Genomic DNA, 25,728 nt, shown 5'->3' on the forward strand with positions numbered 1-25,728 from the left:
CAATTTGTTTTCCCCAAGGGCCGAATCATGTCTGGGGTACCAAGCCGAGGGCCACAACATTGCAGGGGACGATGGTGGCGTTCCCGCTACACCAGCGACAGTTCAGGTATCGTCGTTGTCGGGTGAAAATCTTGTATGTCCAAAACCCTTCGTTTTGCATTTATCATTTTAAAAACGATTTAAACTAGTGAAAACAGCCGATCTACAAGCACACAACGCCTCGCACCGCGAGGCGTTGTGTGCTTGTAGATCTGCTGTTTTCACTACTTTTGTGAGACGGCCTTGAATGATGAAGCAGGGCTTTACTTTGCGAAAGAACGTACACATTTGGAGATACAAGGTTTCCACCCGACAACGACGATATACTAGTGTCGTTGCTGCTCTTATACCACCATTATTACTGGGGTTGGTGGGGGCCAGACAGTAGCCCCCTGCGGGCCGCAAATGGCCCGCGGGCCGCCTATTGGGGAACCCTGCTGTAGCTCAACCAATTAAGTGTGCATGGGCTACAATGAAGAAGCTACTGTATACAGCAGAAAGTGCTAATTGACCCTATTGAGTGTGATGAAGGACACAAAGTCTTCCCCTGGGTATACCCATGGGGGAAAGCAACGCAGGCTCTTTGTTGTTCTAGAGACTGCCCAGGATGTTTATTATAATTAAATTATCGGACACATGCGAAACCAACCTCAGAGAGGCATTAATTGTGCATATTTAAATATATAATAATTGATTTGTCTATCAAAGCATTTTTTCCCATGATTGTATCAATATGACATGTGCCCTGCCTGTGGGCATGCGCCCGTGCGTGTTATGTGCGCACGTGTGCGTGCACGCCAGCGGTGTAAAGTAACTTGACTTAAGGACTGTAGCTACTCAAGTACAATTTTGAGGTTTTTGTACTTTACTTGAGAATTTTCAATTCTTTTACTTCTACTCCACTACAAGCTCACAATGCGTCTGTTGTAGATCTGCTATTCTCAAAAGGTTTGTATACATTAGAACATTTGAAATGGGACATTCTGCATAAGGAGTACTTTTACTGTTGGCAAGTACATTTTGACACCAATACTTTTGCACTTTTACTCAAGAACATTTTGAATTCCAGACTTTTACTTGTAACAGAGTATTTTTATATTGGAGAATCGATACTTTTACTTAACCCTGTAGACACATTTATATTTGATTAAAAAAAAAGATAATTAGTTTTCCTGTTCTATTTTCACATAAACGTCACCATTGGATCCTATTGTTTAGTATTACAATGCCATTGGCCACGATATTTGCATATAAATACCCCCCACTGAGGCTGACATTTCAGAGTCTGGACGAACAACATCTCACTTTTTCACTGAAGCTATTCCTCACAAAAAGTAAAATGCCTGTAATATTTTTTTGGGTGATCATTAGAATGTCTAGAACATTTGTTATTATTGTGAAAAAATACCCCCAAAATACAAATTAGAGCATGATTTATGATTTATGATTTATATTTTTTTTATTTTTTTAGATTTTCCTCTGATTAGGACTCCTACAACACCATCTGATTTTGTATGTGTTTTTATTTTATTTTTTTTGCAAGTAGAAATTAATTCGGTCCTTATAGGGTTAAGTAAATCACTTGAGTACTTTTTTCCACCACTGGTGCACGCGTGCGTGTGCGCGCGTGTTTGTGTGTGTGCGTGCGTGTGCTCGCCACGCGCGGCTGTGTGTGCCCGCCCGCGCGTGTACAGCGGTGTCGGTCGGTCGGCCATTGTTCCTCCAAGGTCACTTTGAGAAACCCCATCCCTGTGGTTGTCACCACACTGCTGTAAAACACGGCCTAATGAATCCAGCCCCTGTAATACAGGAAAACGTCTGGTCTAATTGGAAGTCTGATTTCACTCCACTCCTCCTCCCGCGAGCGGAGGAGTTCCTAGCGCGGGCGGCGGTGGTGGCAGGACTCCGGGGAGACGGTTCAAAGGACAAGAGGAAATTAAAATGCATCTTAAATGTGGAGCAGCGCGTTATCAAAGAGACGCGGCAGGAGGGAGGGTGTGGCGGCCCCGGCGGCGGCGGGCGGCCGCTAACGCTGTGTCCGTTCTTTTTAAACTGTAAGATGAAGGTTCCTTCCTGTATCACAGAAGTCTACTCTCGAGGCTGATTGAATATTAATTAGAGTCGAGTGATCTTTGTGTTTTAGAAGTGAATAATACCAGTGGTTCTCAATCTGTGGGTGGGGTGGGGGACCCCCAGACAAAGCCACCCGAAGCGTGGCCTATATCTTTTTTTTTTCACTTAGGTTTTATTATTTTCCAAGGACATCAGACAAACATAAAACATTAGACAAACAAAAAACGAAACTAAAAAACATATAATGCTGCCGAACATCATATATTAACATCTGTTCTATTACAGAAGTATATGTAAGACATATTATAGAACATTCTGGTCATATCTTGTCACAAAGCGCTCAAAACTTCTGGCTTTACAAAGCGTCCCGAAACGTGGCCTACATCTGGCCTACATCTTGGCACAAAGCGCTCAAAGTCTGTTGTACGCCTAGGGTCACATTGGCCAACATTTTCAGGCCAAGGACCCCTTTGTTGAGAGAGAGATGAAGCAGGGACCCCCACAACCTGTTCATAGATTCCATACAGTTTCATTGTTTGACAGCACAATCATCAGTGTATTTTGGATTCATGTAAAGTTGTGTTTTCAGATATTTAACCACTTGAACCTTCATTACTTAATAAACTTGACCTTTCACTCTGTACTTAGTCTGCTCTTTTCCCCCTCTACACCAAAGCTCTTTGCCAAAAACAGACGATCTACAAGCTCACAACGCCTCGCAGCGCTTAATGGTTAATACGCCTTGCAGCGCTTAATGGTTAATATAAAAAGGGAGAACAAAAAGTTTCTATCACTCAAACATTTGGAGGACCCCCTGTAGTAACTCTGGGGACCCCCTGTTGAAGACCCCTGATTTAGATGGTGCAGTAGCCAGTTATTTTGTCACAGAATAAACACTGCAAAACGTTTGGGGAGATTGATCTAACGTGGAGCCGTTTTCAGTTTACTGCCAGTAATTAAAATGGCTCAATGCAGTGCCAGCGAAGGGTCATTTTGTCAGGGACAGTCATCCTTCTGTGTGGCAGCTAGTTAGATACTGAATGACCACAGCCAACAATAACACAAGATAATACAGGAACCAAGAAGAAGACATTGAAGACTCTGCTGCAACAATGGCTGTCTGAAAGTAGAGCTCTATTATTTTTCAGACTTTTTTTTTGTTTTTGGCGACATCGGCATAAGCAATTATGCAGCCGATGTGTCCCTTACGATTTTCTTTCGCCACTTTCAACCTGCCGTCATTATTTTGGACATGTCCTCATAGGAATTATATTTTTAGGACTTCACCACTTAAACCCCAGCATACTTTTTGCACGTAAAATCGCTGATGGACAAGCTCACAACACGTCGGAGCTTGTCGATCTGCTATTTTCAGCTCGTATCGAGTTTAAGTTTTTTTTTTTTCTTTTTTTTTGTGCGTTTTGTTTTCTTTGGTGGTATAATTCAAATGTTCTTAAACTTGAATTAGGTTATTCCAAACTGATTAGAAACTGCTGCACTATCAGACAAGGCTGTCGCACAAAAGTAGTGAAAACAGCTGATCCACAAGCACACAACGCCTCGCACTGCTTGTAGATCAGCTGTTTTCACTAGTTTAAATAATTTAAAAAATGATAAATACAAAACAAACTGTTTTGGACATACAAGGTTTCCACCCGACAACGACGATATATTGTTCAAAACATCGGTAATCGGTGGTCAAGGACTCTCCAGCATCGGGATGATCATCGAACACCCCCTCAAAAAACAAGGCATCGGTCAGGCTGCAGTCTGAAGTAATCAAACACACACAGTTTGCGAAACCTCACAGAGACAGAACTAACTGCCTTTCCTTCAAACACAGCGCAACCTTTTTGGTATCATTGGTTTGGCTGTAAACGTACAGGCGTCATTTCTCAGAGGACCAACCCTTTCCCTTACACTGTACAGACACGGCCGAACCGCTACCGCCTTCAAAGACTCCAGTTACACTGAGCCTCGGAGCCCTTAACCTCCGTCTGTCAGCGGTTCAGAGGTCGCTAAGTGTTGACAACATTGCATGCGACGGCCAGGGATGGGACGATGTGAAAATGTCATATCACGATTATTGTGACGAAAGAAATCGCGCTTTACGATATAATCGCGATAATCGAAATCCATTATCCTGGGGCGGAACATTTGCCAAAAAATATCTACAAGCTCAGAACAGTTGTGAGCTTGTAGATCGGCTATTTTTTGGCAAAGACATTTGATAGAGAGTGAAAAAAAAAGACTGTATCAAGTACGTATATTATAAGTACCTTTTAGAATTATAGAGGGTTTAAGTGGTGCCGGATATGCAGCTCGGCAAATAAAAGGTGAATTGATCCCAGTGGCATGACGGATATCACGATAAATAAAATCTCCACAATACGATTAGCGTGAGTGTTTTTTTTATCACGATAAACAATGATATCGCGTATCGCCCCATCCCTAGTTGACAACATTGCATGTGACAGCTGATAGGTGGCATGGGAATAGAACCGGAGCCGCCCGTCCTCCTCGATACGGAGTTTACACTTTCGCTCGAGAGCAGCAGGTTTATTACATCTCATAACGTCGTTACAATTCTCTCACAACAACACCTTTGAAGCAGAGCTAGCATCCTCGCGCCAACAACACACAAACACACGCCCGCCCACACGCATTTCACATTAAATTATGTATAAAAGAATAGCTGCCGCAGACTGATTCGTGTTAACAATGAAGATGAACCCTATTGCTGAAACGAGGCATGCAGTCTAGCCACTTTCATCTGACAACGCCGCATCAATACATAATGCTCCTACCCCAGCTAAAAGCATGATCACATCAGCACATTAGCCGCTACGTGCCTTGAAGGTTAAAATGCTGATTGATGGCTTCTGTTTAAACCTCAAAGACCGGGAACGTGCCCGAGTCGCGTTAGATCTGAACCACTTTAACCGTTGTTTTATGCTTTAACTATTGAAAAATAGCAGATATACAAGCTCACAGCGCGGCACCGAGTGCCGCGCTGCGAGTTGTAGATCTGCTATTTTTTGAAAAAACGTGAAAATGTCTGTTGACCCGATCTTTGACCCGACTTCTAAGTCCTTCCTCTAAATCAGCTGTTCTACTTTTTCATGTCAAGGACCCCCAAAATTACAGGTATTTGGCCGTGGACCCCCATCTCAAAATATGTTGTTCCAGGGACCCCCCAGAAACAAATATTTGAGTTACAATTTTACAAATGTTCGCTTTTAAATAGATATATTCAAGATTATGATTTTTCAAAAAATAGCAGATCTACAAGCTCGCAATTTTTCAATAGTTAAAGCATTCAATAATTCTAGGCCTAAATGGCTTAATCATGCAGGAGGAGGGGGGGATTCGTAACTGAATAGAGAAACTATACCATCACTCATCTTCAAGACTTTTTTTATTTTAGGTGGGTCTCCAAACCATTAGTGAATGGATGCATTGTGTTTTTTATACACACAGAGAGCGCCTTCCGCATCCGTCCAGTGGATTACAGTACTGTACAGTGTCGAGACATTAAAGGCGCGCTGACACAATCTTTAGAATAGATCACAAGAGATTGCACTTTCTGGAATCAGAGGGAAAGTGGCTTCCAGATACTCTCCTAGATTAGACATTCTGGACCAAAAAAAAACAACTCTACAGACTACAGATCACGTTGCATCTCCGAGATAAAAAAGAAAAGCAACTAAATCTTTCATCAGACTTCAGCCCAGCTTCAAGGATGATTCCGGCCTTGTCTTGGGTTTAGCCGGCGAGACCGGAACTGTAAGAGCAGTTCAAAAAGCATCAAACGGATCCTTACAAGTCAACTGTTAAGGGAGATGATTTTCAATTCTAGCCTTTTCTTTTAACTAAAAAGTTTGACTGTGATATACAGTATGATGTTGCCCGCCGTGCCTTGCGATCGACTCCATCCAGGGGGTGGCTTACACAGAGGCGTTGTGAGCTTGTAGATCTGCTCTTTTCACAATATGTATGCAATAATATATGCTCACAACCGAGTCAAACTAAATGTAATGCCTCAACTCTTATTATTATTTCGGGGCGGTCACAGCCTGAAAAGGTTGTGAACCATTGCTCCAATAAGACACCAGTAAGACTCCCTAATCGGGAGATAATCGATCGTCAGGTCGCATACACAAACTTTAGAAGGCAATGGTAGCCAATCAGGAGGGAACATGGGAAATGGGACAGATCCATGTTGATGATATGACTTTAGAGCAGTGGGCCCTATTATGATCCAGGTCTTATGCCTTATGCCTTAACTTCTTTGCCCTTTTTTACTATTTTGTTTTAGTTTTTTAAATAATTCAAATAGCTGATCTGCAAGTTCACAACGTGCAGATGTAGATCAGCATTTGAAGTATTTAAAAATGTTTTTCAAAATAGTGAAAAAAAGGTATAGAAGTTAAGGCATAAGGCATAAGACCTGGATCATAATAGGGCCCACTGTGTACCGCTTTGTGTGATTTTAGGCCAAAATCTGTAGGAGCAGTGTCCAAAAATGTGTGAGCTTTTCATAGTAACTTGTGTCTACAGTACGTGTGCGTGCCTGCGTGTGTGCACATCAATCAGACTTGAGTGGTAGCAAATGGCACATCAACGTTAGTGGCAATTTAAACGTAATGATCAGTACCGACGGTCTTGTACGGTAGTCACGTCACTATTTAAATAGAGCATTTGACAGAACTATCCTTTAATACCACTCCTATTCCCCTTCAAGGCAAAACCAAATCATTATAAATGTTCACCCGCACAATGTGGTCCTGTCGAGAAACACGTATTACTGTAAGAGGACATACTTATAGTCACAGGAAAGCTCTGGACTTTACCTGCAAAATGTTAGCGCGGTGACAACGACACGGCTGGGGAACGAAAATCCACCCCAACGGGCAATTACTGTCCGTTATAACGCAAGCCACGTTTTTTAAAAGGAAGCAATTAAATAGTAGCTGGACATTCTGCTAAAGACGCTTGTTGCTTGTTGTGAGCTGACGCGGGGGGCAAAGTTGAAAAAGATCAAGAGGTAAGTGGAGTTGTGTCTTCTGTAAGATCTCCACGTTTGCCCAAACAGGGGGGTCCCCAGAGTTACTACAGGGGGTCCGCCAAATCTTTGTGATATGATCATTATTTTAAATGCACAACTTTAACCATCACATCCCTATTCTGAGGAGAACTTTGGACAAAAATAGCCGATCTACAAGCACTCAGGCTTGTAGGTCGTGATAGCAATCGCGAAATTGCTTGTTTAACCCCCATACAACCCCCATACAACTCAGGTAGCAGACCTCCAAGCTCACAACAGTGTAAAACATAATGGCTGCTATCTCATGAATGCCTGAACGGATTTCCATTCGGATTTTTTTGTTTGAAAGCTGTGAGCAATGTGGACACACGTGGTGCATTATCTAGGCATGGGTGTGCATGATCCGTGCACTATGAATTACATGGAAGTCTATGGAGACGAATGGCAGTTAAAGAGTACGAAGGTATTGTTAAATGGCAGCATATGAGTTAACACAAATCCAACATACAGTAGACTGATGACAGCGCTGTCAAACAACTTGTAGATCGGCTATTTTTGGCAAATAGGTTTGGTGTAGAGGTTAAGAAAAAGAGAAGATCAAACTGCCTAAGTATCGACGATTTAAGTGGAACACGAATCCAACATACAGTAGACTGATGACAGTGCTGTCAAACAAGTCTATGAATCTATCTATGGAATCTATGAGAATCTGCAACACAATTTTATACAATAATTATGTAGTGGGGGTCCCTGCTTCATCTCTCTCTCAACTAAGGGGTCCTTGGCCTGAAAACGTTGAAGACCCATGGCCTACATTATACACTATCCACACTGAGTAAGCAACAGTAATATGGAAAACCTAATGGAATCAAGAACAACATGAAAAATAATCACACCGACAGTATCAATGCCGCACGGTTTTGGCTCATCATGTGCGCTCATATTTAATAGAAGACATTGTTTTAAAACATTAAAGAGACCACGCACACGACGACGAATAGCAGAGGTGGAAAAAGTACACACATTTTGTACTTAAGTATCAATAAAAAAGTATCAATACTGAACTGTAGATGTACTAGTAAAAGTCCAGAATTCAAAATGTACTCGAGTAAAAGTATGAAAGTGTCGGGATCAAAATAAAAGTAAAAGTACAAAATGTTTGAAAATAGATCTACAAGCTCACAACGTGTTGCATTGCCAAGGTATAAAATAAGTCTAAAGTGGTTTATGTATGTTTTATAATATTATAATGTATATCTGCAAAGTAACTAGTAACTAAAGTTTTCAAATAAATGTAGTGGAGTAAAAGTACAATATTTGGATCTGAGATGTAGAGTAGAAGTAAAAGTTGGAAATTGGAAATACTCAAGTAAAGTACCGATAGCTACCTCCAAATTGTACTTAAGTACAGCACTTAAGTAAATGCGCTTAGTTACTTTACACCGCTTGCCGAATAGGATTGCTTTGCCTTGTAACAGCTGACTGCTAACGCGTCGTGAAGGGACCATCTTACATCCTCAAAGCCTGTGTTAGAGCGAGATCAAAGTACAGCTAAATATATCTCCCCGATCAATAGTGTGTGTGCAGCTCTCCCGCGAGGTGTGGTGCGAGCTAGCGGGCTAAGAGCGCGCGCAGCCACAGTGCAGCCAAACCCCCGTCAGCTCTCTGGAACTAATTCCATTTTGTCGTTCTAAAGCGCCGCCGCGGCGTAAGTCCATGTGCAGAGGCCCCGGCATTGCATTATTAAGCCATTTATACCGGGCAAGAATTATTGCATATTATTATTTTATGCTTTAACTATTAATGGCAGATCTACAAGCTCACAGCGCGGCACCGAGTGCAGCGCTGCAAGCTTGTAAGCCATTTACCATGAGAGGGAGTGGGTTGTTGGTGCACAGTGGTAAATCAGCCAACAACCCACAACCCTCGAATGGTAAATTGCTTTTCTACCACTTCTACCATATAAATGAAAGAAAACTTGCAAGGTTATTTAGTAACAATCACTGCAACACAACAGTGGGCGGGGTCCATGAGCCAACTCAAGGTTGTTGACTGATTTACCACCGTCTTAAGCCAATCAGAATCCAGTATCTGAACACGTGACCACAAAAAGTGGTAGAACTTCTATTTTTTGAAGTGTCTTCTAAATCCTTCAAAGGTTTTTTGAAAAACACACGTTTCTACGTCAAGTGGTTCTCAAACTCTTTCATGCCAAGGACCCCTAGGATTTGAGTTACAAATGTTCACTTTAAAAATGAGATATTCAAAGATTTGCACAAATATTCATGATTTTTCAACAAAAAAATTGCAGATCTACAAGCTTGCAGCGCGGCACTCGGTGCCGCGCTGTGAGCTTGTATATCTGCTGTTTTTCAACAGTTAAAGCATTCAATAATTCTAGGCCTAAACGGATTAATCTCGGCAGGTTGCTGCACACGTGAATAGCAGCGAGACCTCTCCACGCTCGCTTTTCTTTTCCGTGCATCGTCAGCAGCGCTGCAGTTTCTCATGGCTAAGAACCACTTAAACCCCTTTATACTTCATTGACTGCGGGGGGTCCCTCAGGGGTCTGTACTTGGTCACCTCCTTTTTCTCTCTGCGCAAAAATCTCAATTGAAAACAGAACGATCCTACATTAAGTTCACAACACACCGCAACGCTTGTAGACCGGCTATTTAAAAAAGAAAGTGTGCAAAAAAGTGTTAAAATTATGTTTTTTCATGTGGCCTGCTCATTAGGTATGCCTGGTTTTCAGGTGGGTGGTGACCCAGCTGAAGATGAAGCCACACCCACATATGTTGTTGGATGGTGAAAAGGGGAGGGTGATGATTTTATGATGTCATTATATCGGTGTATTTCAATTCATCCTTTGTCAACCTTCTGGTTGGTCCCTGGCTGACCAACCAGCAGGCTCTTTCTGCCTTGTCCCGCCCTGGTTCCGCCTTTTTTTTATGTCGAATTTGCTAAAACATCATTTTTGGAGAAATAAAAAAAACACTTTTAAAAACATGCCCAGTCACTATACTGCACCTGAGGGGCTCCTTTTTCTTTTTACTGAAACCAAGTTTAAAATGAGAACTGAATACACAAAATAACAATACGAAGCAACTGAATTTCAATGGTAGTGGATGGAGAGAAAGGACTTTTGTCCCACCAAGACACAGCAACCAATGGGTGCGAAGACAACGGGCGGGACTTGACAAAGGGTGAATTAGGCCTTTTGACTCAGCTTTCAGGAATAAGCCAAACATACACAGGGAAGACATATTTCCATATTATAACCTCACCTGGGGGACTATTATACAAACAAGGAAAAGTACAAAACTATGGCAGCACCTCTTTAAGAAGAAGATGTCCTATGAGAGCCAAGGTGGTGGTGATGGTGATGGAGAGAGAAAGGAGGGTTGTTAGCGCCTACATGAGAAGCCCACCGGGGAGAGAGCAGACAGCTATGCAGGGGCGTCACAAGGGGGGGGAGTGGGACTGAGTTACTAGGGCCCAAGGTGGAGGGGCCTTAATTATTTTATACTTTAGCTATTGAAAAATAGCAGATATACAAGCTCACAGCGAGCTTGTAGATCTGCTATATTTTAAAAGTCGTGAAAGTGTGTGCAAATCTTTGAATATGTATGTATTTTTTAAGTGAACATTTGTAACTCAGATTTTGCTTCTGGGGGGTCCCTGGAACTAAATGTTTTGAGATGGGGTCCGTGGCCAAATACATATCATTTTGGGGGTCCTTGACATGAAAAAGTGTGAGCACCACTGACATAGAAACATTGTTTTTTTTGAAGGATTTGAAATATCAAATTTTCAAGATTTTAAAAAAATAGCCGATCTACAAGCTCGCGGCGCGGCACTGGGTGCCGTGCTGTGAACTTGTAGATCTGCTATTTTTCAATAGTTAAAGCACAAAATGTGAGTGAATCCTCGTATACCCAGGGCCCATAATTTGGTACGACACCCCTGCAGCTACAGTACGTATAGCGCTGTGTCTCCTGCAGCCTGCGGGCTGGGAATGTGTGGTGCCATGATGATGATGATGATGATGATCAGCCTACGTATACGCACACAGACCAGAGCTCAGGGGCGTCAATTGGGTATGGCAGGGGTATGCAGCTGCCATACCCTGGGTCCAGGGGGGAAAATAAAAGTTACTTTTAAATATAAATCCATTAATGTCTCTTTGTCTATCTGTTCTGGTTATTATGTTGTTAAATAGTAAAATAACTACAAATGCAAAATGGTCACTTTAACAAGGTAGGCTATTATAATTATATTCTCCATACTTGTATTCTCCCCATCTTGACGAAATGGTATATTCCCAGGTTCCGCAGGTCAGCTACATGGTGCAATTACTAACATGCCAAGTTTAGCTGCACTTGAACAGCCATTCCGGCTGCCGTATCCAGCCGTAGAAACCGTAGAAACAGAGGGAAAAATAGAATGTACTTCTTAAAATAAATGTATCATGCCTGTTCGCGCGCGTGCAAGACACCAGTCATGTTGCCATACCTTAGCTTTTTCTGAACTGACGCCACTGCCAGAGCTGTGACTCAGCATGCTAGAAGAAGAACTACCCTCGAGGGAGGTCCCCCCAGGGACCACAAGCAGCGTGTGTGTGTGTGTGGTTGATGATAGGTGCATGTGTACTGTATACAAAACACACACATACATAAATTCCATGAATGTCCCGCTGAGCGTGCAACATGAATACAAATATAGGTCTCATCTCACACGTTCGAGTTCCCATGTGAACAAACACACATGCCCACAGACTCGGCTGCGCCTGCATATCGTTGTTGTCACGTGGAAACATTGTATGTCCAAAACCGTTCGTTTTGCATTTACCATATTAAAAATGATTTAAACTAGTGAAAACAGACGATCTACAAGCACACAACGCCTCGTACCGCAAGGCGTTGTGTGCTTGTAGATCTGCTGTTTTCACTACTTTTGTGCGACGGCCTTGTACGATGAAGCAGGGCTTTACTTTACGAAAGAACGTACAAATTTGAAACTTGGAGATACAAGGTTTTCCACCCGACAACGACGAATAGTGTGTTGCACATAGCAGCCACACTAATAACAACATTGACATCTGGCTTGCATTTGGGAACCAGTTTTGGACTCGTTTGTGGGTGTTAAGGACTACAAACAGTACCGACGTATTGTTGTTGCACGCGTGCTCGCTGCTCTTGTTGCAGTGCTTATCGGTGTCGTGTGGCTGTGGCTTCTTGGCAAGGGCTTGGCAGGTGGCTCTTGGTCACATCAGTCCTTGGAGAAAGGGGGGAAGAGGGGTAGGGGTGGTAGGGGAAGGGGTTGTGTGGGGAGGTTGGCAGCTTTTACTGGCTCCATTTTCATGTGACTTGGTGTTTCTAATTTGGCCCCAGGGGCCCCCGACGCCGCGGAGAAGGTCACGTCCGCTCTGGGAATATGCCACAATGAGACATGTCAAGTGTAAGGGCTCCGCGGTTTAAAAGCTTGTGTGTGGGCAGAGCAGTGGGGGCGGAGGGGTGGAAAAAAAGCCAGAAAATAATAGCTTTGTTGGAGGTATTGTCATTCAAATTGTATGGACCATTGTTAGTGCACACAGCCATGATTTTTTAAAGGATTATGTTTGAAAGAGGAAATGCTTTTTGAACCGCCAGGCAGCTTGGTATCCCGACTCAGCCATTCTCTGCCGATAGAAGTGACCCGCAGTGTAATAATTACTTGGATGGCAAAAATGTGGCCGCTAAACAAGAAACGCCTTTGGCAAGTAAAGACAGAACATTGCAGGCTAACAGGCAGACTAGGTTTGCCGTGCTAACACAGGCCTTGATCGTTCAGCCTCGACTTTTAATCTTGCGTGTACTTTGCCAAATAGACCACACTATTCTTTATAATCTTCTTTTTTTTTAGTAGGGGGAGGGGGTGCTGGCTGGAAATCTGAGCTCCCCCCGTTGCAGTCGAAAAGTGAACCCCCCCCCCCCCAAAAAAAAAGAAAACATGCATATTCACCGGGCAGATATCACGGCGAGCGTTGTACAAACCCAGCATCCTTCTGGAGATAGAGAGAGGGGGGTTTGAACTCATCACGGACCCCGGCGGCAAAAGATTCTAATTGCCCCCGCAGGCCATGCGCGGCCCTCGCGCTACAACCATTGTGAATAGTTTTGCATTTCAGAGCGTGTCACATTATGTATTAGCTTCTTATTAGAACTGACAGAAATGACTGCTGGAAGTGGGATGAGCCGGGGCATAGAACACTAGCGCTGCCCCGCGTCTGCCTGATGGGACCTGAGTCGCCACGGGGACGTGAGTTTTGGTTGCCGCTGTACATAATTAAAACCCATTTAGGCCTAGAATTATTGAACGCTTTAACCGGTGAAAAATAGCAGATATACAAGCTTGCAGCGCGGCACCGAGTGCCGCGCTGCGAGCTTGTAGATCTGCTATTTTTGAAAAAAGTCGTGAAAATGTGTGCAATTCTTTGAATATATGTATTTTCAAAGCGAACGTTTGTAACTCAAATTTTGCTTCTGGGGGGTGGTCCCTGGAACTAAATATTTTGAGATGGGGGTCTAGTGGCCAAATACATATCATTTTGGGGGTCCTTCACATGAAAAGGTTTGAGAACCACTGACATAGTAGTCTCTCAAGAACAGACTAACTGAGCTCCAGTTAAGTGAAAAGGACCTTTTCTTTGACGATGGCTATAGCCAGATTGCTGACATAGAAACATAGGGTTTTTCAAAAAATCTTATAAGGATTCAAAAGACACTTATAGAATCGGATAAAAATTCTAATTTTCAAGATTTTCCAAAATAGCAGATCTACAAGCTCGCAGCGCGGCACTCGGTGCCGCGCTGTGAGCTTGTAGATCTGCTATTTTTCAATAGTTAAAGCATAAAATAATGATACAATAATGTGTACCCGTTCTGAATGGGTTAAAGAGGATGTCCCTGGATGGATGGGTGTTTTTTTTTGGAGGGGGGGGGGTTGGCGGGGTATGTTATGTACTTATTGGCACACACTATATTGCTCACTTCAGTGTGTTTTAAGTCTCTGTGGATCATTAGACCATGAACTGAATGTTGTTAGCCTGATCTCAGACTCAGCTCACGCAGTAGTCTGAAACTGTGCCTATTCTGAGCGATTTACGGGGGAGGGACTTTTTTGCGAGCGTGCACGCGCGTGTCCGCACGCGAGTGATCGCAACGCACAGTGATCGAGACGCACGGTGGACACGACGCATGGTCGCGGAGTGTGTGTGTGTGATTGTGTGTGTGTCTCTGTCTGTGCCAGTGACTGCTTCCACACAGAACTGCGACCAGAAACATGTAATCAACATTGACAGCTTGGTGAAATCAGCTCGCGCGTGCGTGTGTGTGTTTGTGTGTGCCTTCCTCAGCCTGCCTGTGTGTGTGAACTTCGTTTGAATCGTTTCAACTGCTGCGCGGATTGGATATTCGTTAGACCCACCCCCACCCCCCGCGCTCATTGGACGGGCCGAAAATAAATCCCGATTCATGTACTCAGCTCCAGACCAGAGAAAGAGTCCACTCTGAGAGTGGGCGGGGTCTATGGTCTGGAAGCAGGCTAGAATGTTGTCGCTGTCGGGTAGAAACCTCTTATCTCCATATCTGACTTTTTGTTTTTTTTATAGCCTAAATTAACACCCTTCTTATTCATACCACAGCGTCACACAAAAGCATCAAAAGTAGCAGATCCACACGCTCGAAACGAGGCACGAAGCAACACGCTGCGATCTTGTCGATCTGACATTTTTTTAATTTCAATCCCGAAACAGTTTGCTATTTCAGATCATGACAAGTGACAAGCCAGTGGGCCAATTACATGAGTTATATTTTGTCGTTGTCGGGTGGAAACCTTGTATGTCCAAAACCATTTGTTTTGTATTTATCATTAAAAAAATTATTTAAACTAGTGAAAACAGTGGTGCGAGGCGTTGTGTGTGCTTGTAGATCTGCAACGGCCTTGTATGATGAAACAGGGCTTTGCTTTGCGAAAAAAATTACAAATTTGAAACTTGGAGATACAAGGTTTCTGCCCGACAGTGACGATTTACTTTGTTGGCCGCCCAGCCCCCAAAATGGAACGAAGGCCGACATTTTATTTGTATTTTTTTTCCTAATGGCCGGCCTGGACCGGCCGGGAATGAACCGGCCGTTCGGGAGTTGTCCCGCTTTTCCCAATGGCCAGCACGTCCCTGAAGGGATTAACAAGAGCTTAATTGTGGCTACATTGGATCCATTGGAACACAGGTTCCTATTTCCATTTCCTAAAAAGTAGCAAGCTTTCTGTCACAACAGCGACTGGAATGTTAAAACAAAGCCACAGTGGGTAGGCTGTGTCTGTGGAAATACACCCCCCCCCCCCCACACACACACACACACACACCCCATAATGCAATTGTGAGTGTCTTTTTATTCCAGGCGTCCAAGCAGAAAAAGCACTTGCATTCAGCATTTAATTCAGTAATGGCTAATAACATACAATTTATATATGGCAAGTTAATTAAAATCCATGGAGCTGCCTTGCCTTCCTTGCCCGTGTGTGCTTTAATCTCTTTAAATCAACAAACCATTTACTCTGCTGCTTTAATGTATGCAAGCCGCCGGGTACTTCTCTCCCCCCTCGCTCTGCACATGTGACTTTGTGCGTTGACCAGGGCCGCTTTAATGCATGCATGGCATGCAAATGAGGAATCGTTTTAATAACTTTCTCCAGATGTTTCGCCGGTCTAGTACTGTACATGGCGTGCCTTTTTAACGATTAGACCTTTAGGGCCGCTCATGTATATATATATATATATATATATATGAAATGTTGATAGCTGGTACTGTACATTTCTGACTCACAACGCGCTATTGTCTCATCCCTTTTAACACCTATGAAATTGCGTTGGCATGTGTTGAACGTTCTTGTTCTCTCGGTGGACTGCCGATATAGTCTGGTGATGTGCGTGTGTGCGTGTGTGCGTGCGCGTGCGTGCATGCTATCGTCACTGTCGGGCAGAAACCTCGCATCTCCAAGTTTCACTTGTGTGTGTTTTCTTTTGTAAAGTTAAGCCCTAATTCATCATACAAGAGAGTCGCACAAAACAAAACATTTATGCCAACTAAAGTAAGCCTGTTTTTTGTTAACCTTTCTTGTTCATTGAGTTCAATAGACGTTTTTTTAACCTATTATGTAACCTCAAAAGTGAATTTTCCCTTTTCTGATTGGACAATATATAATGTCCAATCAAACAGGAGTGACGTCACAATATGTAATATAGAAGGCAAGACAGAGTTCATCAAGAGCAGAGCTTTCTAGTATAAACCCATGAATTACAAATGGCTCCTTCCCACATGAAGAAGAACCGCCTTGGGAAGCCAAGACGGAATTCATTTCCCAGTGGATTCCTCGCAATTCATGTCAACCACACTTTTTTCCCAGCATTGCACCTTTCTAGTTGTTGTTTTCAGCTTAGCACGGGGGCTTCAATGTATGCAGAAAGTAAGGTATGAGGTTAAAACTTTAAATTGCCTCTTAGAAAGTAACTTTTTAATTACTTGAACCCATACTGAATGTACTTAGTTGACGTGGTCCCCCAGGGCTCTATATTTGGTCCCTCCCCAACACAGAAGCTGTTCTAGCTCAAAAATGTGTAAAGCGTGTTTATTTCTGCAAGTTATCTTGTGAAAATCATAAACCTAGGTCTCATTTTCGTAATTTCCTCCCAAACTCGGTGCTAATATTCTGTAATGGGAGCCCAGGGTCCCTACAAAAAGATCTCGCTACAAAAAGAGATTACTGCAGCGTTCAATAGACTGCTTTGTATTTGATGTACAAGAAGAGGCAAAGGTGTTAAGCCCAAACGTACCCCATGTACCAGGGTTGCTGCTGCTACATTCTTATTCCTCTAGCCTGAATAATAAGCTGTTCTCTCCAGATTTCCACTGAATATGACTGTAGATATGAGCTTCTAAATGACATTCCTGTCAGAACAGAACAGCTATATCTTGAGGCTCAACAACTCATGAAGACAATTAGAAAGTGAGAGGGAGAAGATATGATTCATGCTCTGCCTCAAAAACGGGCACCTGCTCATCTAATTCACCGCAGTCTTTGTCTGTTCCAGTCTCAAAGACATGGCAGGTTACTCCGCTTTAAGCCAATTCGGTCTCTGATGTATAAGCAAACAAGACTCCTTTTCCCAGGCAAAACCACAGATGCCCACAGTTTAGCATGCCAGCAAAGAGTACGGTTATTATCAGTAGCTGGCAGAGGATCCTGAATAAAGCCGAGGCCAGGCCCAGGGGCGTCACAAGGGGGGGATAAGTGGGACTGAGTTTCTAGGGCCCAAGGTGGAGGTTGTCGGGACCTTCATTATTTTATACTTTAGCTATTGAAAAATAGCAGATATACAAGCTCACAAGCTTGTAGATCTGCCATTTTTGAAAAGTCGTGAAAATGTGTGCAAATCTTTGAATATATGTATTTTTTCAAGCGAACATTTGTAACTCAAATTTCACTTCTGGGGGGTCCTTGGAACTAAATATTTTCGGGGTCCGTGGCCAAATATATATCATTTTGGGGGTCCTTCACATGAATAGAAACATAGGTTTTTCAAAAAACCTTTTCAAAAGGATTTGAAATATTCAAAGACTTGCACAAATGTTCACGATTTTTCAAAAATAGCAGATCTACAAGCTCGCGTGCCGCGCTGTGAGCTTGTATATCTGCTATTTTTCAATAGTCAAAGCACGAAATACTGCGTTCCTAGTCTAACTGGGTTAAACCTCCTCCGTCCTATGATGAACATTCATGGGGGGCCCTGCAGTGAATCCTTGTACCCAGGGCCCAGAACTTGGTGCGCCACCCCTGGCCAGGCCACAGCCACAGACAGTGCACATCAGTCCTTACCGTTCTCGGTGTTCTCGTGCTCGGTGTCGGTGAGGGTCAGGTTGGAGTTGGCCCTGCTGGACAGGCAGGAGCTGCGTCCCGACTTGGTGTTGGTGCGGCCCCATAGCCGCACGGCGTGCTCTGGCGACATGACGCCGTCCGTCTCCGTGTCGGCGTCCGAGCCCACGCTCACCGAGTACTCGCGGTGGGGCATGCCCAGCTCGCTCCTGTACGTGGCCACGTGCGAAGGCAGGGCCTCGCCGAAGCCCAGGTCTCTGAGGGAGAAGTCGGCGCCTGCGGTGACGTGCGACAAACACATTTCATTTCATTTTATTTATTTAGACGGGACAGTGCATATTAATGAATATTACATGAAGCAATGTAAATACACCGGATTTAGCAAGACGCTAATTTCCGTCCGTAGTCCCCAAACATCAAACATCAAACATTAACTTTCCAAGCCACGGGGAGCCCCTTAATATTAAAACCGTAATATACCGGACTTCTGAGCAAGGGTGTCTCAGCCGCTCGTCTTTTCCCGTACTGTGTCATTAAAACCGAAATAAATGATTTTTATCCGAAAATCGGCGATCGTCTAACCTTCCCTAGTCACCACTCGTGCATCGATAGCTCATGGCTGCTCTGACATGAAGCAGAAGTGACGTCAGCTCCACTCCTTCTCAGAGGCTCCTTCCAGCCATCCGTTTACTGTTTATACACGAGTGCTTCTACAGCAGCCGTGCTGGGGGCTATGCGAGCGAAACTTTTCATTTCTACTCTTGAGTCACACGTGGATTATTTGAGGGGACATTTACGTGAACGGAACACGCACGCGAAACGCACGGGGACATGATGCGTCAGCCGAATCCCCCGCAGATTGAGAATTTCACAGGGAACTGTGGTGAGTAAAACAACCCGGATCGCGGTATGATAATGGGGGATGAAGACCACGTGATATAGCGCTGGATGTCTGGTAAAATGAATGCGGTTCAGATCATAATATAATAATAGAAATTTCACGGCTAATCTACCAACAACCATTCTATTTCGGGCTGGCAAACTGTTAACAATACTGACATAACAAGGCACAATAACAAATACAAAATACATTTCGAAAACAGTAGAAAAAAATAAGAAAAAGAGAGTAGAAAAGGTTTAAAACAAATTTTAGGGTAGACCTACACTATTGTGGACCGACAAGTCATACATGATCACACAACTGGTTACTTTTCAACCACTGTTTCAATTGACCTGTTTCAAAGTGGGGATCTCCCTTAAGCCTCTATCAGAGTCCAGGGTGAAGAGCTATTCACCGCAAATTTTAGGTGATAAGCTATCCACCTAAAGTGAGAAAACAAATGGAGGCCATCATAGTCAGTCACGGTGAAGTCCTATCACTGTGACTGACTGGTCTAGATCGACAAATCAGTGAACGGGTGATCTGTCTGATAGTAAAAACAGAGACATGTGTCGGGGTTCGCGGTGGATAGCTCTTCACCGCGAGTAATGACGTACTGTTGTAGTTTTAAGAACTTAAAAAGACTACACCACGGTGGATAACTTATCACCGCGGTGCCTACTATGATAGGGGCTTAAGTATGACATGGGGGAAAGAAGAGACATTACTGCAATGTGATCCATCATGCTATCCACATGATTCCTGGATTCGAACCCCATGCAGGCAGGGATAGACATTATAAATGGCCCGCTGGCCCGGAGGTACTATTTAGACCCTCCTGTATCTTTTTTTTTCCTTATTCTTTTAATATAGTCTTTGGTAAGATTCAGCCAGGGATTAAACCGCAAATCTGACAATCTCAGGGTGGACACTCTAACCACAAGCCAAGGTCACAGAGCAGGTAATGAATCCTAGGAAGGACACATCTTATGGAGGGTAGCTTTAACAGTGGTTTACATCTTGCAAACATGCATGATGGTGTTATAGAGATGGGTAGGTGAATGACACCAGTAAAACATTACATCAAAGCAGTTTCACACACAGTACATAGCTCCCCATGTTGTTAACTCTTTTACTGCAATGAACGAGCAGGCTCGTCCGCTTATTCAAGTAGTACGACGGCTATGAACGAGCGGCCGTTTGTTTCGTTCTTTACCCTGTCTGAGCACAGTGAGCAGATGAGGGGTGGAGCGGGTGTCTACAGTAGAAACAGCTCCCGTAACCCTGGTCTCAAATCTTGACCACACATGAACAACAGTGGAGGCGGAACCAATTTGCTGGTCATGTTCTATGGCTGGATCTAGTTTCTCCAGTTCTAAGCTCTAAACTACTGGTGCGAGCGAGGGACATTTGCGAGCCTAGTTTATTGCAAATGGCTGCTCCCAGCAGTCAGTTTGGCTCGATGACAGATACGCCTGTATTTTACAAAAGATTGCGTTTGGAAATAATGGATGGATAGTTTTCTATAAAATCGCAAAGGTAAGCTACTTTTTAGCTACTTTGATGGCAGTTTAAGACATCCTACTTGGCAGTAAGAGAGTTGTACTTCAATTGAGTATGTACCTTTTTCAATACTTCTACTCCAATACACCTCATGTCCTCACAGGCAAATATTGTACGTTTTACTCCAATGCAATTATTAGATTTTCATCATTAATACAAAAAACTACATTAACCAATTAAGCCCTATTTTATATGTTGTCTATATTTGTACTGAATTAATAGCACACTGTATATCTATACGTTGTGTTATTGCTACTCTTCCTGTGCATTACAAGTCACAGTGTGAGCGGTGCAACACATATAGAACGTGTTAAGAATTCAGAAGTATTCTACTTGTGAATTCCAATAGGGAGATTGGGTGATTGCAAAGACCGACTCCAAGCTTTATCTCCACACTTCCCCCGATGCTTGGGGAAACATTTGGAGTTGAAATTACTTTTTTTTTTCAAGAGGAATCTCTATACAGTCCTGTGTGTGTGTGTCCTGTGTGTGTGTGTGCGTGTGCGTGTGTGTGTGTGTGTGCGACTGTGCGTGCGCACGTGCGTGCGTGCTGTTCATCCAGACCATCTACTGAGCATCTACTATGTGATCCTTGAAATAGTTTAGTAGTGGTTTCCAATTGAAGTTATTACAATAAATATGATTGTGACCGTAGGTCGCAGTTTACTGTCAGAACCGTCACAGCTTGACCGTATCCGTCCGTCCGGGCGGGTGACTCCTGACACTGTGGTTCCTCTGACACATCACTGTGACATCACAGGTGACATCACAGTGATGTCAGATACTCAGAGCAGGGATAACGTCTGACACTGCCCGATTCGAGCCGCATTGCGAGCTTGCAGATTGCGTTTTTGGTGAAAACCAGCTATATTCAACTGCCATAACTAAATAACGGAAGACCGCAGTTACAATGTTATTTTTCCATTGGAAAGAAAAGAGACAAACCTTTCCAACATCACATCCTTTGTTTAACATTGTGTGCACATTGTGGGTCCCGTGGGTCGGCAAAACAAGGTAAAAACGGGTGCCAGTGAACGGATTGATTAATCCGTTAATACAATTAATTAATGGCAATTAACGTGTCAAGAGTTCAACGTGTGTATGTGGCTTATAAGCGGCTATAGCGTTCAACAGCCCGATCCCAGGACCCACCTCTACTAATAGTGACCTACACAGTGACAGTGTCTGATTTAACAAGGGACTCCTCATTAAAAAGATGTCAAGCTTATGTTGCACTGAAACAAAGGCAGAGAGAGACACAGGGCCTCACGCTGAAACCAATCTGTGATCTTTTCACCATCACAGTGTACTGTCACATTAATCTAATGTAGGTCAGTGGCTCTCGACTGGAACCCAAATTAAGAAGCATCAACTACATTAACTACATTTAAACCGTATTATATGCTTGGTTGTTTCCCCAGCAGTCTGTACTTAGTCCCCTCCTTTTGTCCCTCTACACCCAATCGCTTCACCAAATATAGCCAGTGATCACCCAGTGACAATGAAACCCACCATTTGCTTTTATGTCTTATTAAGATTGCTAATTAGAATAATAAAGCCTAGAATTAAATCTAACCACTTTCAAACTGGCAATCACTATTCTGGGCATATCATTATTGACGGAAATGTTCAAAAAATAAATGGCAAAGGAAATAGTAGATCTGCAAGCTGACAATGCATCACATCAACGTGGTTAATGTTTTTTATTTATTTATGAAACTCACTTGATCACCTCAACAGCTCACACACATGTTGTGATCTGGTAGATTAGCTAGCAATAAGTTGCTACTTAAATATTTAACCAATGAAAGGTATTACTGTATAGAAGAGCTCATGTTTAAATAATAACTACACTGGATCCACTTGGAACACATATTCTTCTTTCCTGAATAGCACTGGTTTTGGAAATACAAGGTTTTTCTGTAGCTAAATACTTTACAGCTTATAGTATTGATGATTTCTTGTACATTATTACAGTATATGACTTTATACAGGGCCGGCTTTACTATACCATAATACAGTGGCGCCAGTTCAGCAAAAGCTAAATACCTTACCTTAGCAACAGGCATGATGGTAAGCTGCAGCTGCAGCTGCCATACCTTGGCATACCCAATTGACGCCTCTGCTATAATAGGTGCACAGCGGCAGGAAGAAAGAATAGACTCAACTATCACCACAAAAGCACCACAATTTAGAAGCAAAGGCTAATGAAGGAGTGCTAAAACGGTGAATGTGTCTATGAAGCGTCTATTTTCCACGCTTACAATAAGAAAGCATAACCTTTCTTTAGCTCCATATGGTCAGTGAACTAAATATTGGACCGAATCGTCGCAAGCCACACAATATTCACAAGATTTTCATACAAAAGAGAGACAAATCAGGAGAACCTTTTCTGTCAACATTGGACAGACGCCGGTGCCCACTTACAGTAGGAGACCATTTGTAGGATTTGTGTATCACATCTCCACTAGTGGCTCCGATTGGGATGGTGTATCTTTCTTAACAACTTGGGTGTCAAACTCGTTCAGTAACGAGTTAAGGCCACTAGGGGTCACCCTGCCAAAAGGAGTTGTCTCGTTCATGAACGAGACAACAAGGGGTTAACTGGTACAGCTCTACGTGCAGCTGCCTGCCCTCTGAAGGACCCTAGTCCATACGTCACCCCGTAGCTCAGAGAGAGAGAGAGAGAGAAAATGGCACGAGCTGGTTGCATTGATTTCCATTCTAGGCTCAAACATAAAAAGTGCTTTATCTATGAATGAGGTGAAAAGAACGCCAGGGAAGCAGAGATCTGATTGTTTTCACGGCGACACTTTAACACGATGGTCGGCCGCGGTTTGGATTTTAGTTTCGCGAGCGTTTGTAAACAAATGGATTTTCTTCCTCAATCGTCAGTGGACACCCACGTGCACACGCACGAAGCTTCCGAGGCTCTTCAAAATAAAGCGTGAGTGAACGGCGGCAGCAGCAACAGCTAGAAATGTTATAAACCTGAGCATCCCATGTGTTAATGAACAAATGTTTGTCCTCACCTTGCCTGCTGAACTCGTCCACCTCGTGGTGCACCATGTCTTTGACGCGGGTGCCGTACGCCATCCTGGAGTCCTGGTCGAAGGCCTTGAGCGTCTCGCTGGAGCTGTAGGACTTCTGGTTGGCCTTGCCGCCGCCGCCGTCCTCGCTGTCGGCGGACGAGCTGGTGTAGCGGCGCTCCGAGTCCCGCCGGGCGGTGAGCGAGCGGTAGGGCCTGCGTTCCTTCACTTCCATGACGGCTGCTGCCTCCTCCGCGCGCCGTTCAGCATCCACTCTTTAAGTCAGCGATGCCCGCGGCTAGTCTGAGTGTCTCTGGGGAAAGAGAAACAAACACAGTGCCCTTAATGAATGGTAGGAATACATGTAACACAAATACTTCTGTCAAAAAGTGCCCTCTCCTGGGGTGCCCGCTGGCCTAGTGGTCAAGGCGCATACCACATACTAGGCTATGATGCCTGCTGGCGTTGCCGGTTCGATTCCCGATCCGGACGACCTTTGCCACATGTCATTCCCCATCTCTCCCCCCATTTCCTGTCAGTCTACTGTCCTGTCAAATAAAGGCATAAAAAGCCCAAAAACAAAAAAGTGCCCTCTCCAGACCATGAATGTAGTATTTACTATGGTGAAAGAAATGCAAATGTCCTCTTTCCATGCCATAGCTGAAGGCAGCATTCAAGAGAATTGCTTTAATAACCTCCTTTATTTGGCTCGAACCAACACAGCAGCAAATACGTGCAAACATGTGTTTCAGAACAACACTAGACTGAGTAACACCTTTACCTGTCCCCCTATGCACACAGGCAGGTAGGAACTAATGAGTCAAAGCCAGATTAGTACATTAACTTCAAGATAATAAGTAATGTACACCGTGTGCATTATGCTACATACATAGTTACATTATAGATAGATAGCAGTATAAGGATAAAGTTACAGAGAAGTACAGTAAAGAGAAAGGTACATCAAAGAAAGGGAATGAAGAATATATACATAAAGTGTAAACAAAAACTGTCAAAGCTCAACCTGAAACAGCAAGCTTGAACAAAAAAAGCAATCCTTAAGCACAACTATCAATACAGTATAATATGATCTAGAGATGGGAAATATAATCAATATGGCAATATTTCCATTACTGTATCGATGCTCCAGGCCAGCACGAAACAGTTTGAGAACTACTGGTATACAATACAGTATACTGCAAATGTGTGTGGTTGCTACAACACCCCCAGGCAACACAGGTCTCAAAGAACACCACACCGTTTGAGAACAGCTCCATTAGGTCACTGGCTTTTGCGGCTATATGCTTTTAATTTTCCAAAAAGATATATATTTTTATATATAATGTTTCCCTTTAATAATTAATTTTAACCACACAGCTAAAAATCAGAAACCCGATCTACTGTCTTTCATTTATTTCTGTATTGCTTTGCCTCCTTATTATAGATTGTTTTAAAGATGTGTAAATGTCTGTGTTAATGCCTTTTTGGATATGATTCCTGAATAGCAATTTCTCAATGTGACATTCAATTTGATACCGTGGATAGCTTTTTCACTCGCTCTAGATCGTTCTTTTCAGGCTAATTAAGGACCCCTTATAGCTGAGAGAGAGAGATGAAGCAGGGACCCCCCAACTGCGTTGTATAAAAGTGTGTCGCAGTCAGATTAAACCTTTTCATAGATTTCATAGATATTTCCATGGACTTGTTTGACAGCAGTCAATGTGAAACATTCATGTTAATGTGTATTATCAGACAGTTTAACCACTTAAACCCTCAACATTTGGAAAACCTGCACTTGGTCTGCTCTTTTCTTCCCCTACACCAAACCTCTTTGCTGAAAATCCATCTACAAGCTCACAGCGAGCTTGTAGATCTGCTATTTCCGGCTAATGTTCCACTCAGGAAAGGGATGCTAAGAAGTTCCTATCAAACAAAGATTCTGCGGGGGCCCATGTGGTAACTCTGAGGACCCCCGGCCCCTAGGGGTCCCGGAACCCCTGTTGAAGACCCCTGCTCTAGAGCCTTAAGGCCTGTCCATACTTTGACCGAAACCGCCGTTTTCGGTCAAAAGGTCCTTTTCTACCATAAAATGATAATTCTCGGGACTTCTGCTTCCGTGTCACTTTAAACATGGAATACAATACAATAAGTAGGGTTCAGGGATCATTTTAGGGTTCCTTGAGGTG

General features: G+C 43.4%; 1 protein-coding gene across 6 annotated transcripts in view; it reads right to left on the reverse strand.

Moving 5' to 3' along the window:
* tenm4 (teneurin transmembrane protein 4) overlaps window positions 1-23,780 on the reverse strand; it is a gene marked incomplete at both ends in the record, with an annotated part of 418,773 nt that extends 394,993 nt beyond the window's left edge. For all 6 annotated transcript variants that reach the window (XM_080731250.1, XM_080731249.1, XM_080731248.1 and 3 more), the window contains 2 exons: window positions 18,077-18,349; window positions 23,549-23,780. In XM_080731250.1, coding sequence (XP_080587376.1) covers window positions 18,077-18,349; window positions 23,549-23,780 — 505 coding nt within the window. The remainder of the gene's footprint in view (window positions 1-18,076; window positions 18,350-23,548) is intronic.
* Window positions 23,781-25,728: the final 1,948 nt, after the last annotated feature.

The sequence above is a fragment of the Nannobrachium achirus genome (assembly GCF_963921795.1).
Source record: "Nannobrachium achirus genome assembly, chromosome: 8".
NCBI classification, from domain to species: domain Eukaryota; kingdom Metazoa; phylum Chordata; class Actinopteri; order Myctophiformes; family Myctophidae; genus Nannobrachium; species Nannobrachium achirus.